This window comes from Cervus canadensis, chromosome X (genome assembly GCF_019320065.1).
Source record: "Cervus canadensis isolate Bull #8, Minnesota chromosome X, ASM1932006v1, whole genome shotgun sequence".
Taxonomy (NCBI): domain Eukaryota; kingdom Metazoa; phylum Chordata; class Mammalia; order Artiodactyla; family Cervidae; genus Cervus; species Cervus canadensis.
In genome coordinates, this window is record NC_057419.1 from 10,573,512 (window position 1) to 10,589,811 (window position 16,300).

Here is a 16,300-nt window from a genome sequence, read left to right on the forward strand (position 1 = left end):
GTTCAGTTGCTAAGTCGACTGAGATTCTCTGCAACCCCCCACGAACTACAGCACACCAGGCTCCTGGGTCCTTCACTATCTGCTAGAGTTTGCTCAGAGTCATGACCACTGAGTCAGTCTAACGGTTGAAGGCAAAAGAAAAAGAGGGTGGCAGAGGATGAGATGGTTAAACAGCATCAGGTAAATACCGGTCGTTGAATCTGTGGCTTAACGGCGTGCCCAAAGGATTCTGTTCTTACACAGCTTGTGCTGATCAGTACAGTTTTTTATCCCAAGATGGTGCTTTAGCAGGAAAGTTAGACGATGTTGACGAGACTTTAGCAAATGCATAATTGTCAGGCAGGCCCTCTCGGGGCCCCTCTGTGATGTCTTCCAGCAGACTGAGTTGCCATCTGGCTTTCATTTGACATGGTCACCCGGGAAACCAAAGGTAACAACCCACCTGGCAGTGAATAGGGTAACAGGGTACCATTAGCGATCAGGTAGCCTCTCTGGACTCGCAGCAAAGAAAGATGAACTTGGAAGGTGTACAGACGATGGGGTGGGGGGTGGCTTTGGAAGGATGACCTTGCCCTTGACTTATTTCTGTCAGCTCCAGAAAATAAAGACACCCGTTTCATAACTTCAATCTCGCTCTTTGGAAAGCTACCAGGAAAATTAGACTCCTCATGCTGCCCCAGTGGGAGAGACTTTTTTCAAGAGCTTTTCAAATAGTGGAGATTCTTTTCTTTCATACACACACACACAAAAAACACCAACCCAAAACAGAGATGTATATATATTTTAATGTTATACTTTTAACTTCTATTTGGTTAAATCAAGGGAATTTATTTTTAAAAAGCATCTTCAACCCATGGAATTCTCCAGGCCAGAATACTGGAGTGGGTAGTTGTTCCCTTCTCCAGGGCATCTTCCCAAGCCAGGGATCAAACCCAGGTCTCCTGCATTGCAGGCAGATTCGTTACCAGCTGAGCCACCAGGGAAACCCAAGAATACTGGAGTGGGCAGCCTATCCCTTCTCCAGGGGATCTTCCTAACCCAGGAATCAAACCAGGGTCTCCTGCATTGCAGGCGGATTCTTTACCAGCTGAACCACCTGGGAAGCCCTCAATATTTACTTATCTGGCTGTGCTGGGTCATCTTTGCTGTGTGAGGGCTGTTCTGTATTGTGTTGCGTGGGCTTCTCATTCCAGTGTCTTCTCTTGTGGTGGAGCACAGACTCTAGGGTGCAAGGGCTTCAGTAGTTGTGGCATGTGAGTTCAATAGTTGTAGCCCACGGGCTTCGCTGTCCCCAGGTGTGTATGGAATCTTTGTTACTCAACCAGGGATCGAACGCATGTCCCCTGCGCTGGGAGGCAGATTCTTAACTGCTGAACCATCGGGGAAGTCCTCTTAAACTCTTCAGCTGCTATGCTGCTAAGTCACGTCAGTTGTGTCCAACTCTGTGCGACCCCCATAGACGTCAGCCCACCAGGCTCCCGTCCCTGGGATTCTCCAGGCAGGAATACAGGAGTGGGTTGCCATTTCCTTCTCCAGTGCTGCAGTTCCATTTAATCCTCTTTTCATGAATCCTTTTCTGTCCTGCACACATTTTCTCAACTCCAGTGGTACCACATGCTTGCATAGCTTTTTCTCAAGTCCTTTGCCATCTCTTCCTCTGTCTGAGTTCTCATGGTGGACTTCTTAGTGCTTCAACTTTGTCCTTGTCTGGGTGTTCAGAGACAGAACATTTACTGTGATAGCATAGCGTTTATCATGATAGTGAAAGTGTTACTCAGTCATGTCCGACTCTTTGTGACCCCATGGACTGTAGCCCACCAGGCTCCTCTGTCCATGGGATGCTCCAGGCAAGAATACTGGAGTGGGTTGCCATGCCCTCCTCCAGAGATCTTCACTACCCAGGGATCGAATCTGCATCTCCTATATCCTAGGCAGATTGTTTACTGTCTGAGACACCAGGTAGCATCATTTCCCCTTTGTCTGTTCTGTCTCTGCAGGCAGTGTTATATATAGTATTGACATCGTGAGAACGCCCAAATTCTCGTCTCTGTTTCCCACATCCTGTATCCAGCCACTTATTTGATCTCAACCCTCGGAGTGCCTACAGGGCAACTCAACAGGAAGACGTCCGAAACAAAGCTACGGGACTCCGTAACTCAGAGACACTCAAGCGCTCTTTTCCCCGGAAACCGTGTGTCAGGTGGGAACCCAGACTCACACGCTGGATTCCTTTCCTTGTCTGTTGCCACACCCATCCGTAGACTCCATCCACCAGCCCTGTCCACTCTACTTTCAGACTCTTCCTGGGTTTCTTCATTCCTTCCAGTGGCGTCTCTCTCCAGGCCAGCCTCGTTTCCATCTTTGTCGTTAGGAGAGCTCCCTGGGGGTCTCTTGTCACCACGCTTACACAACCCAGTATCAGTTTACCAAAAATTACCATTGGGATGACTGTATCACTCTTGCTGCCAACCCTCTGATACTTCATTCACACTTCCATGCAAGGGAAACTCTCATCCTAAAAGCCCTTCCGGGACCTACCTGAACTCACCTCTGCAAGCCCATCACTCCACCGTGACATTTTCACTCCACTCATTGCTCCAAGATGTCACACTGATTCCCGTGCATAGACCCCATCACTAGGGGCTTCCTCTGCCTGGAATCGTCTTCTTCAGTGCGTCCACCTGTCTGATTCCTGCATTTGTTTTTGTCCACTCCCCAAAAGCCAGCCCAGTGAAGAGGAGCTAAAGAGCCTCACGAAGAGGGTGAAACAGAGAGAGTGAAACAGCTGGCTGAAAACTCAACATTCAAAAAACTAAGGTCATGGCATCTGGTCCCATCACTTCATGGCAAATAGAAGCGGGGGAGAAGAAAAGCTACCCTCGGGACTGCAGGAGTTCATACACATAAGTTTATTAAAACAGTATTCACACAGGCAATCAATACATTTGTTTGTACTCAGAGCCTTCAATAAATGGCTAATACTAAGTATCATATTATCAAGGATAGGAACTTTTTTCTTGGAGTACAGTTGATTAATAACATGACATTAGTTTCAGGTGTATAACAGTGATTCAGCATTTTCATAGGTTACACTCCACTTAAAGTTATAAAGTATTAGTTCTATGACCTGCATTGTATATTACATCCTTGTATCTTATTTATGTTATGCCTAGCAGCTTGAATTTACTTCTTTCAAATCACACCTAATAATTGAGCAATAATTCTGCCATGAAGGTCCCATATCTCATCCAGTGATGATATTGCTGCAAAGCTCATATTGATTGTACCATCTGTAAGGTCTAAAGCTAACCAAATGAGAAGGTGATATTCTATAGTTGTTTTATTCGGTTTTGATTGTATGTGGTCCATTATCACGTTCATTTGGCTTCAATATTGATTCCTTAGGTAAAAAAAAAAAATTATTTTACGTTTGCTTCATGTAGACAAATACTTTTATTCAGTAAGAGAAATGAATATTTTGAAAACAGTTATGAATAATAGTATGGTGTGTTTTGAGACAGAATTTCAAAACCTGTGGTATAAAATAACCACTGACTCTCATAAAATGACTCCCCCCCCCCACTTTTTCTCTATCTCCCAAAATAGAAATCCTTAGAGGTAACCTTCTATGATTTGGAGCTAGAACGATCAATTTTATTACTGTGTGATATTCGAATACGTCCTCCCGTTTGCCAACACAATATACCTGACCTGAGTTGCATGCAACATGTGTAGTTAACTCACTGTCCCAGTTAATGTGTATGTTGGCTGATTATTTTTAGTTTGGCGCTTCACTTTCACTATTTAACCAGATTCTCACTACATCAACTGCCCACCTTTAGCTAAATTCATTCTCCTCCTATTTTCCACCTACTTTTTTTTTTTCTTACCGTTCTGCCTGCATTGTTTTTTGTGCGTCTTTAAACTGGGGTACATGATTCACACAGATGAAGAAATAAGTCTCACAAAAGTGAAAATACATTTTTCCACAGGCGTAAGTGTTTAGAGAACTAACCATTTTAGCTTTATTTTCGGGAATCTGTGCCTTTCTTTTCCAATATGGATTTAGACATGGAGAGGAAGTAAGTCCATTTGGAACATATGAGCCCAGTGTAGGTCTAAACCTCTTCACAGATGGTTTGTATCCCAACCTATGAAAAACCCAAACCCTTTGTCTTAGTTCATCTGGGCTGTTATGAAAGAATACCATAGACTAGGTGGCTAATAAACAATGAACATTTATTTTTCAGTTATCTGGAGGCAGAGGTCCAAAATTAGATTGTCAGCAGACCCAGAGTCTGATGAGAACCTGCTTCCAAGTTCAAAACCTTCTTACTGTGTGGGAAGATTTATTCTTCTGTTTATTAAGGACACTCATTAAACAAGGCCCTCAATAACAAGGTCTATTTATTAAGGGCACTCATCCCATTCATAAGGGCCCCACTTTCTTGACCTCACCACCTCCCAAAGGCCCCATATCCTAATCCCTGTATACATAGCAGGTTAGGATTTCAACATTTGGATTTGGCTGGGGGCAGGGATGCAAACGCCGTCTATGGAACACATTTTAATAACAGAAAGCATTATTATCAAGGAATCACAATGTCATGACAACACTCACCTCCCCATAACGTTGTCATTTCTTGTTGTTGTTTGGTCACTAAGTCGTGTCCAAGTCCTTGTGAACCCATGGAATGCAGCACACCATTCTCTTCTGTCCATGGGATTTCCCAGGCAAGAAAACTGGAGTGGGCTGCTATTTCCTTTTCCAAGGGGTATTCCAACCCAGAGATTGAGCCCTCATCTCCTGCATTGGCAGATGGATTCTTTACCACTGAGCCACCTGGGAAACCCTATCATTTCTTAGATGAATACAGACCATGATATTTTATATTATTTTGGTATATAATAGCTATTCCTAAAAATAGATGTGCATTCTAGTGCCTAGTTTTTGCATGATAAAAAAAGTCCCATTTTTATATAAGCAAACCTCAAGCCTGATAACACCGTGTACCTTATATTTGTCTCTCGGCTTTGGTGGGAGGGAGGTGCAAAGAAACAGGAGCTTGGGAGCTAGGCAGGTGTGGTTCAGAAGTGAGCTCTGACGTGGGCCTTTAAGTCGACCCATTTACCTCCCTAAGCTGCCTTTCCATCCTCTGTGGGACAGGGAGAAAAAGACTTCACAGTTCGGGTCAGTTCAGTCGCTCAGTTGTGTCTGACTCTTTGCGAACCCATGGACTGCAGCACACCAGGCTTCCCTGTCCATCACCAACTCCTGGACTTTACTCAAACTCATGTCCATTGAGTCGGTGATATCATCCAACTATCTCATCCTCCGTCATCCCCTTCTCCTCCCGCGCTCAATCTTTCCCAGAATCAGGTCTTTTCCAATGAGTCAGCTCTTCGCATCAGGTGGCCAAAGGATTGGAGTTTCAGCTTCAGCATCAGTCCTTCCAGTGAATATTCAGGACTTATTTCCTTTGGGATGGACTGGTTGGATCTCCTTGCATTCCACGGGACTCTCAAGAGTTTTCTCCAACACCACAGTTCAAAAGCATCTTTGGTGCTTAGCTTTCTTTATAGTCCAACTCTCACATCCATATATGACCACTGGAAAAACCATAGCTTTGACAACATTGCTTTGTTGGCAAAGCAATGTCTCTGCTTTTTAATATGCTGTCTAGGTTGGTCATAACTTTCCTTCCAAGGAGTAAGCATCTTTTGATTTCATGGCTTCAGTCACCATCTGCAGTAATTTTGGAGCCCCCCAAAATAAAGTCTGCCACTGTTTTGACTGTTTCCCCATCTATTTGCCATCAAGTGATGGAACCGGATGCCATGATCTTAGTTTTCTGAATGTTGAGCTTTAAGCCAAGTTTTTCACTCTACTCTTTGACTTTCATCAGGAGGCTCTTTAGTTCTTCTTCACTTTCTGCCATGTTGTAATGCAGAATGCCTTTCCAAGTAGCAGTGGTGATTGACAGCCTTCCTGGGCCACGGGGTGCGGGTGGGGGTGAAGGTGGGGTGGGGGGTGGGGATTCCGCTGAAGCCCCGCCCCCTCTGGCCATCACCAAGCAACTGCCGAGCTCCTATTGGTGGATGTGGAACCACAGTCAGGAAGGGCTGTGTGGCCGAAGCTCAGACTGGGCAGGTGGGTGGGACATGAGAGAGGATGCTCAGATGCTGAGAGCCTGGCAGGGTCTAGTTTCTGGAGCGCCCACGGGTCATATTCAGTTAAAGTCAGTCTTCACCCTAGAGCAGCAGTCCCAAACCTTTTTGACTCCAGGGACCACTTTCATGGAAGACCGTTTCTCCACAGACCAGGAGTAGGGTGGGGATGGTTTCCGGAAGACTTGAGCACACTGCATTTGTTGTTCACGTTATTTGATTATTATGACATCAGCCCCACCGCAGACCATCAGACACGAGATCCTTCAAGTCGGGAACCGCTGCCCTGAAGGGCGAGACCCTTGAACAAGGTCTTCCCTTTGTCTAGACGTCTTTGCTCCGGTCTTCATTCACTCCTTCCTGTTCTCTGCCTTGTCACACGTCTCACGCCAGCTTCCTGTTTCCTGTCTCGATGGAGCATCATCTTCCCCGAGAGGGGAACCTCTTTCATTTTCCTGTGACGCACTTCCATCTCGCCCTTCTCAAATTCCTGGTGCATCCCAGACGGACCTGGCCTTCTCCACACTTGGCTCATGCCTGTAAGCTGACGTTGGGGCCTCTGAGTGAATCCACATAGACTTCCACTCAGACACCCATCACTCAATATCTTTATAAGAATCTCTTTCTCCCATGCTGTTAGCATTCCAAACAGGAACAACTTCACCCCTCTTCACCAGCCTCTTACCATGCCTCCATCACTCTCACTGGATAATCACTGCTCCCCTCTTCCAAGACCCCCATCCTAGAAGCCTTGGAACTTCTCTTTAACAAACTCGCTCCCCTACTTGAAGACTCAAGGTCCTTGCTCACAGGAACAAGCCCCAACAAATGTTGACCAGATGATACATGAATGTGAAAAATCTTAAGGGACTCGGGGCTCTCCTTCCCATGCCTCGGATGGGCTGTGCATACAACTCACTTTTTTGTTGTTTTCAGCTACTATTTACAACTTTGTCTAGCATTGTTTCAGCCACTGCTTCTTAGAATTTGCTTCCTCTTTCTTCCATTTCCTTTTTTCGTGACTTTTCTAGTTCTCCCTACAGACGTATTTAATCATAGATATTGTAGCACTTAATTAATTTCTATTGACTGTGGTCTCAGAACAGCCAGCACATCAATGCAGGGTCTACCGTTTCCCATCGACGGCTTCCTTGGCAAATATTGAGTTATTTACCCGCAGAGCAGGAAATATACACAGCCTCATTAATCTCCACTCTGCCTGACCCAGGGCCCTTCTCTTCCCAGAGCTCACCGTGAGACTTATTGAGCCTCCAGTCTCATATATTATTTACAGGGTACCATTGATTTATACAACTTTTCCTAGGTTAGAAGTCTGGTGATTCATTGGCCCCATATTCAGTCTGACCACAGGAAGAGGTACCATTTGCAAGAAGAGTGTTTCCCCATGCCTGAAACTGCTGTACTGGGTTTTATCTGGTTGGGCCAAACACAAATGCTATGTAGGTATAATAGCCCAAAGCAAGAGTGGATGGTTTGGCGAATCCATTCTCTAGGTATGGGGAAGAACTGAAAAGAAACGGTAACTATTAAAAAGTGAAATGGCTTAGAAAAAGAATGAGAAATAGAAACTCTCCCAGTGGTCCGGTGGCTAAGACTCTGCGGTCCCAATGCAGGGGCCCTGGGGTTTGATCCCTGGTCAGGGAACTAGATCCCATATACTTCCATCAACTATCCACATGCCACAACTCACGAATCGATAAAGAGATAGATCTAGATACATAGAGAGATAGAAACAAATGATTTCCTCACCAGTGCCAACATGAAGACATTTGAAGGCGTTGTAGGTGTTTCTAGAATTTTTGACCATGGAGATAAAGAAATAGGATACATCTACAAGTATGTCCCATCTCTTTGTATTAGAGAACGTCTATTCCTTACTGAGACATCCATTTGTTGCTGTTGTTGAGTTGCTAAGTCGTATCTGACTCTGCGACCCTGTGGACTGCAGCAGGCCAGGCTTCCCTGTCCTTCACTATCTCCCGGAGCTTGGTCAAACTCACGTCCATTGAGTCAGTGATGCCATCCAACCATCTCATCCTCTGTCACTCCCTTCTCCTCCTGACTTCAGTCTTTCCCAGCATCAGGGTCTTTTCCAGTGAGTCGGCTCTTCTCATCAGGGACCCAAGGTATTGGAGCTTCAGCTTCAGCTCAGTCCCTTCAATGAATATTCAGGGTTGATTTCCTTTAGGATGGACTGGTTTGATCTCTTTGCCGTCCAAGGGACACTCAAGAATCTTCTCCAACACCGCAGTTCGAAAGCATCAATTCTTTGGTCTTAAAATACAGTAGCTCATCTATCTTCCTAAAGTTATCTGAATACTAGAATCTTGGCTCATTTCATATTTTTTGATGTCTGCACACTTAAAAATAAATAAAACTAAAATACTGCAGTAAAAAAAAGAAAGTCAAAATCTTAACACAAGTGGATAAAGAAGGGTTAGTGGCAGTCTGGGAATCCCTTTTCTTCTTTTTGCTGGTTCAAAATCAGAAAGAAAGGTGATCAGGGTATTTCTCCCTGTGAGCTTGTCAAGGTCAGACCTCTTGGCAAATACTAGCTCCTTGTGTGAGGGTCCCTATCCATTGATCTTCAGCAGAACGTAACTGGTCTACCTGGTATTGTTTATGGGTTTCGGGACACGGCTCCCCAGAAGATGTTGCGTAAGAGATGTAAATTTTGTTGTTGTTATTATTTAGTAGTTAAGTCGTGTAGGACTCTTTGTGACCCCATGTACTGTAGCCACCCTCCCCACCCCCAGGCTCCTCTGTCCATGGGATTTCCCAGGTAAGAATACTGGAGTCGGTTGCCATTTCCTTCTCCAGGGATCTTCCCAACCCAGGTATCCAACCGTCATCTCCTGCATTGGCAGGTGGATTATTTATCACTCGGCCACCAGGGAAGCCAGAGGTGTAAATATCTCAGTATAAGTGGAGATGGCTGATGAACATAGCTGCTCCCTCCTGTATCAAGGTTGTTTTCACAAACGTGGCTTAGAGCCCTCATGTGTCCAACCTGGGTCAGAGTGTCAAGTGAAACAAGAAAGGGCTCTAGAGGAGTTAACGATCTGAGACCTGCTTTGCCTGTGTGAAATGATCAGTGAAATTTGACAGTGAAACTCCAATACTTTCGCCACCTGATGCGAAGAGTTGACTCATTGGAAAAGACCCTGATGCTGGGAGGGATTGGGGGCAGGAGGAGAAGGGGACGACAGAGGATGAGATGGCTGGATGGCATCACCGACTCAATGGACATGAGTTTGAGTAAACTCTGGGAGTTTGTGATGGACAGGGAGGCCTGGCGTGCTGCGATTCATGGGGTCGCAAAGAGTCGGACACGACTGAGTGACTGAACTGAACTGAACTGAAGATTTCAGAATGAATTCTCATTTGATAATTCAATGCATCCTATATTTATGCTGATATTATTTTAGTCAGTATTCCTTCTTCAGTGTTGTCCATAAACATAGGTATGTGTAATTTTAATATTTCAGACCATAATGTTCACTTGCATGCTAAGTCAGTTCAGTCGTGTCTGACTCTTTGCGACCCCATGGACTGTAGCCTGCCAGGCTCCTCCGTCCATGGGATTCTGCAGGCAAGAATGCTGCAATGGGTTGCCATTTCCTCCTCTAGGGGATCTTCCTGACTCAAGGATCAAACCTGAGTCTCTTACACCTTCTGCATTGGCAGGTGAGTTTTTACAACTAGCGCCACAGGGGAATCCCTAATGTTCACTCAGTTCTGTCATATTTCTTCTTTTTTGTAAAAGAGACTAAAAATTAATGCACAGAGCACCCAATGTTAGAAGATCGAAAAAATAGTAGAGACATGTTTCTCTGAGAGTACATCTCACTTTCCTCAGAGTTCCTTTTTTATCTCCTTTTTGCTTGCCTTGGTTTATTCATCACGTTAAAACTTGGGCTAACTCTTGAGTCATTCTGAACTGTCCAATTCATTTGGAGAGTGACACAGTAAAATGTCAGCTGGTAGCTCTTGTTGGTGCTGGAGAAGACTCTTGAGAGTCCCTTGGACGGCAAGGAGATCCAACCAGTCCATCCTCAAGGAAGTCAGTCCTGAATATTCATTGGAAGGACTGATGCTCAAGCTGAAACTCCAATCCTTTGGCCACCTGATGTGAAGAGTTGACTCATTAGAAAAGACCCTGATGCTGGGAAAGATTGAAGGCGGGAGGAGAAGGGGACGACTGAGGATGAGACGGTTGGGTGGCATCACCGACTTGATGAGTTTGAGCAAACTCTTGGAGATAGTGAAGGACAGGGAAGCCTGGCGTGCTGCAGGCCATGAGGTTGCAAAGAATCGGACACAACTGAACAGGGGAACAACAGCCACCAGTGGACTTTACAATACGATAACTCAGGAGAGACCATGAACTTTCCCTGGGGGTACTAGCACGCACAGAATCTCAAGCTCTTCCCCCTGTGGGTTGGTCAGTTTCTTGAGAAAGGAATACTGGCCGTCTGCAGTGGAGACACTGGAAGCTGGTGGGGAAAGAACTGGACAACTCAAGAGTTTTGAATGAATGACTTAGCCTAATTCACTATTTCAAGGTCAAGAAATGCCACGTTGATGATAAAAATAACCAATAATCATATTGGAACTTTGCAACAGAAATGCTTGAGATTACAAGTCAATAGAGCAACACATTCCAAAACTATGTGAGGGGACTTCCCTGGTGGCCCAGTGGCTAAGCCTCCTCCTTCCCAGTGTAGAGGTCCCGAGTTCCATCCCTGGTCAAGGAACTAGATCCCACATGCTCTTAACTAACAGTTCACATGTCGCAACTAAGACCCAGTACAGGCTAATAAATACTAAAAAAAATAATAATAATAACCTTTGGGAAAATTATGCATCACATATAGTGCAGTACTGAGCAAAATTATTAATCAATTATGAATGTGAAATACTAATATTTGTAGATACTGAAAATCTCCAAAATGCACCTCTTTTCTGAAGACAGTCCTGAAGACTGTGCCCGACCCAAAGAGAAGCAATGGCTGGTAAAGTTATAGGAATGCCAAGATGACAGAGAAGTGAAAGGGATTCTAAGAGTTACTGTGAAGAAAAATATTGGGGTGGAAGGTATATAGCACGTCTGGGGAGAACCAGCCCAGTGGTTCAGGATGACACGGGGATTCAAATGTTGCTGAGGACACAGGTTTGATTCTGTGCAAGAGGCTGTTGTCCAGTCCACAACAGCCTTCGTCATAAGGGCTTCCTGGGTGGCTCCGTGGTATAAAGAATCCACCTGTCATGCAGCAGACGTGGGTTTGATCGCTGGGTCAGGAAGATGAAGCCCACTCCAGTATTCTTGCCTGGGAAATCCCATGGACAGAGGAGCCTGGTGGGCTACAGCCCGTGGGGTTGCAAAAGACTCGACATGACTTTGCATCTAAACAGCAGCAGCCTTTGCCATCTCTGTATTCCCAAGTTCAGCGGAGCACAGTAGCAGGCTCTGAGCAGAAGTGTAGTCAGTGAATACAGAGTAAGTCCGTATCCGATGAGTAGGTGAGTGGCCAAATGACCAGGCTCCACATAGTGTAAGAAGAGAGGGGTTGTGACTCTTCTTGTACCTGTAATTCTATCCAGGCAGCGTCCAGAAAGAAAACATGAAAAAAGAAAAAAAAAAAAAGCTACAAAGACACTCACAAACCATTCATCAAAGACTGTTCTTACAAACACAGAAATAAGTTAGCTCCTTAATCGATTCTCAAAAGATGCAGTTTGCTGCTAAAACGTCATGCCCTTATAATGGTCACAGTTGAAGTAATTGTGTCTCTCCACAGAATAAAATTGTTTCTGTCATGGAAATCAAACAAAATGCCACAAGATGTGCATGTTCACTGAGACTGGACTTCCCGGAATACCTTTCCTGAGACATCACTGGTGCCTTTACAATTGCTCCGTCTCCGCCGTATAATTATTCATTACAGAGATGGAATATCACTGATAGAAATCGTTTCTGAACGTTAACAGGGAAATTACGTGCAAAGTTCTTCCAGTTGGTATGAGTTATTGTGACAAACTGTCTGATTTTTTTTTTTTAATGGGTGGAAGGGAACGTTGAGTGGTGATAAAAGCGTGCTTGTTTACGTGGAGTTCCGTGCCCGTCTCGTCTTAGCAGGGGGAGCCGAACTGTTAATGCTCCATCTTTCCCCTCCTTGGTTCACATCTTAAACGCACTGATCAGGGAAACTGAGTCTCCACTTATTTTTATAGACTCATGTGCTTGAGCTCAGTCACTCAGCTGTGTCTGACTCTTTGCGTTCCTTTGGACCGTAGCCCCGCCAGGCTCCTCTGTCCGTGGGATTTCTCCAGGCAAGAAGACTGCAGTGGGTTGCCACGCCCTCCTCCTGGGGGATCTTTCCTGACAACCCAGGGATCAAACTCACGTCGCCTGCATCGGCAGGTGGGCCCTTTACCACTGAGCCAGCAGGGAAGCCCTGTACAAAGGGGACGGACATCTAACTGACCTTAGGGGACAGATAACTGACAGATAACTACCTGACCTTCGGCGAACTAACTCACAGGCTAGTTACGCACCCCTATCCATACAGGATAGGGCAGTGAACCATTAGTTTGAGAAGCATCACTCCAACAGATTTTATTTTTAAAAAAAAACATCTTACTGGAGTATAGTTGCTTTCCAATGCTATGTTAGTTTCTGCTATCTAGCAGAGTGAGTCAGCTACACGTGTACATATATCTCCCGTTTTTTGGATTTCCTCCCCATTTAGGTGACCTCAGAGCACTGAGTAAAGTTCTCTATGCTAGACATCAGGTTCTAATGAGTGATCCATTTCATTCATAGCATCAATATTGTCTATGCGTCAGTGACAACCTCTCCCAGTTCATCCCACTCTCCTCCTGAGAGAGTCATTTCCTAGGCAGGTTGGTAAGACATCTAGGGGTCCCCAAGGAGAGAGAGGTCTGGCATAGTCAAGGAGGAAGAAAGGACAAACTTTTTACTTTCTTCCTCTACATTCCTTAGGATTATATAACGATGATGTATCCTGCCTGAGGACAGTCTCTGGATTAAACCTTCTGGCTAATTCTGTTATCTTAAAACATAAATTACGGGAGTAGGTCTGGTCTTTACAAGGATGTAGTGTATATGTGTGTGTGTGTGTATACACGTGTATATATATATATATACACACCACAGCTTCTTTATCCGTTCATCTTTCAATGGACATTTAGATTGTTTCCATGTCTTAGCTATTGTAAGTAGTGCTCCATTGAACATAGCGGTGCTTGCGTCTCTTTGAATTAAGATTTCCTCTGGCTATCTGCCCAATAGTGGGATTTCTGGATTATATGATTGTTCTGTTTTGTTTTGTTTTAGTTTTTAAGGAACCTCCATATTTTTCTCCATAACGGCTGTAACTTTTCTGAATATGTCGTAAAATGTGTCTCCATTAAAAAAGACGTTCTTGATGTCTCTAACACCTCTTTCGGTTTTCTTAAATTCAAAAGACTGGGGCATACTTGGTGGAAAGCGTGGTTGCCTGTCCTCGGGCCACAGAGGAGGTCACGTTTCAACACCCGGGAGGGTGGTGAAGAGGCAGCCACGTGGCTTTCTGGGGAAGAGCTTTCTGAGCCAGCAGCCCACATCCATGCCTTGGATGGGTGACTGGAGCATCCAGGTAGGTCCTGAGTCTTGGTCTGAGTGCACTTGACACTGAGTAAGATGAAGAAAGCTTAAGAAGAATGCAAGAGAAGCAAGGACTTTTTTCCATGCGTGCGTCTGTGTTTAGGTTTGGTTGCAGGCTGAGTTTTCCATTGCCAACAGCACCACAGATGTCAACGGGGACCTAGAAAAGGCCATTGTCAGTACAGACATGTGAAGAAATCCTGCTTTAAGAGGAAGACGCAGAAGAAGAACTGAAGGATGAGAAAGTGAATCTGATTTTTCCCGAGGTGTTTTAATGCCAGGAGGGAGCTTTGGGGGCAGTCCCTGAAAGAGAAGATGGAAATAGAGATTTATGTTTTCCCTCCTTGGCGGTGGGTAATGCTGGGAGACACATAGCCTACTTCCATTTAATTTTAAACTTTTTCATTTTGTACTGGGGTATAGCAAATTAACAATTTTGTGATGCTTTCAGGTGAACATCAAAGGAACTCAGCAATACATATACATGTATCCATTCTCCCCCCAAACTCCCCTCCCATCCAGGCTGGCTCGTAACATTGAGCAGCGCTCCCTGGGCTGTCCAGCAGGTCCTTGCTGGTTCTCCATGTTAAATACAGCAGTGTGTCCATGTCCATCCCAGACTCCCTGACTATCCCTTCCTCCCATCCTTCCCCCCTCACCACCATGAGATCATTCTCTCAAGTCTGGGAGTGTCTGTTTTGTGAGAAGGTCATTTGTATCATCATGTCTTTTTAGAGTCCATATGTAAAGCGTGTCATAGGATATTTCTCTTTCTGTATCTGACTTAATTCACTCAAGTAGGACAATCTCCGGGCCCACCCATGTTGCTGCAGATGGCATTATTTCATTCTTTGTAACGAGACATAGCTTACTCCTGCCTGGAAGGGTTTAGTTCAGCCATGGCTGTGGATAAAATGATTGAGAGAGGGGGGATAATTGTGGGGGTGGCAAATAAGTCCATCCTGGGGACTTCTTTGGGTGGTGTGCGGCTACAAGACGGAAGCGTGGATGTGTAGGCTTGAAGACTGGTATTGGTTAAGTGGGGAGATTGCCAGGCGAAGCTTGTGGAATCTTTGTACTGAGAGCCTGTGTTTGCCACTCAGGTATGACTGTCATGAACTGAGACCCAGGCTGGAGAGAAGGAATGTCACTATGGGACCCCGCAGGAGAGAGGACAAGGTCGGATCTCCAAGTCCCCTGCCATTCGGAAATGTGGTCTGCAGAACAGCAGCATCAGTAGGAGCCGGGAGTTATTTACTTATCACCACCCTCTTTAGCTTCCCAGGTGAAAAGAAAGTGAAGTCGCTCAGTCGTGTCTGACTCTTTGCGACCCCGGGGACTGTAGCCCACCAGGCTCCTCTGTCCATGGCATTTTCCAGGCAAGCGTCCTGGAGTGGGTTGCCATATCGTTCTCTAGGAGATCTTCCTGGCCCAGGGATTGAACCCGCGTCTCCCGCATTGCAGGCAGATGCTTTACCATCTGAGTCACCATGGAAGCCAGTGGTAAAGAAGTCGCCTGCCAACGAGACACAGGTTCGATCCTTGGGTGGGGAAGATCCCCTGGAGGAGGGCATGGCAACCCACTCCAGTATTCTTGCCTGGAGAATGTCCATTCTCCAGACCACACCACACTCCAGGTTATTCCCCATGAGAATGTTTCGATGGTGAGATCCCAGCATCGGTACGCTCTCCAGGCCCCTAGAGGACCGTCGCATGAAACCAGTTGTGATGACGGAGGGTTCTGGGTATGTAGGCAAGTGAATGAGCTCGGGGAAAGCCCACGGAGGGGAATGACCCTGGCTTTCAACGGACCGTTCTGCCGCACTGTGGGTTTTCTGCGGCTGGAGAGCAGAATACACAATCACGTGGACTGAACGGACTTAAGGTTTCTGCCCAGTAACTGAAAACAGGGTGGGGGTGGGATTCCACTTGCTCCTTGGCATTCTCTCTCCCCTTCCCAGGGGAATAGCTCCATTTGTAGCTGTTCTGCTCTTTAGTTTTCTGAAGAAGATAAAAAAGGACTTTTTTTTTTTTTCCAGAGTTGAATATACTGCTTTTGAACTCTGCTTTCTCCTCTCTATTGATCCGATTTTCCCATCAGAGATATGCAAACCTCTGATAATATAGTGGAATACCCCTGTCCTCTGTGTGTGTGTGTCTATTACATGTAGTCAGGGGACTGATTTTATTTACTGTTTGAACTTGAAGGAACTCAAAGCCTCATCAGTAAATCTATGTGACCCCAGGGCCTTAACCATTATCCCCCCCCCGCCACCTTTTGGTTTTATTTCCCTCCACCCCCCCTCCTTTTTTTTTTAAATTTGCACATCTGTGTCTCTTTTTCTGTTTTGCATATAGGGTTATCATTACCATCTTTCTAAATTCCATATATATGCGTTAGTATACTGTATTGGTCTTTATCTTTCTGGCTTACTTCACTCT

The 16,300-nt window shown here is 45.4% G+C and overlaps 1 protein-coding gene across 1 annotated transcript in view; it reads right to left on the minus strand.

The window, feature by feature from the left end:
* Window positions 1-3,258: 3,258 nt before the first annotated feature.
* PNPLA4 (patatin like phospholipase domain containing 4) overlaps window positions 3,259-16,300 on the minus strand; it is a 97,264-nt gene continuing 84,222 nt past the window's right edge. Inside the window, exon 7 of the mRNA XM_043458054.1 lies at window positions 3,259-3,400. Coding sequence (XP_043313989.1) covers window positions 3,341-3,400 — 60 coding nt within the window. The 3' untranslated portion in view covers window positions 3,259-3,340. The remainder of the gene's footprint in view (window positions 3,401-16,300) is intronic.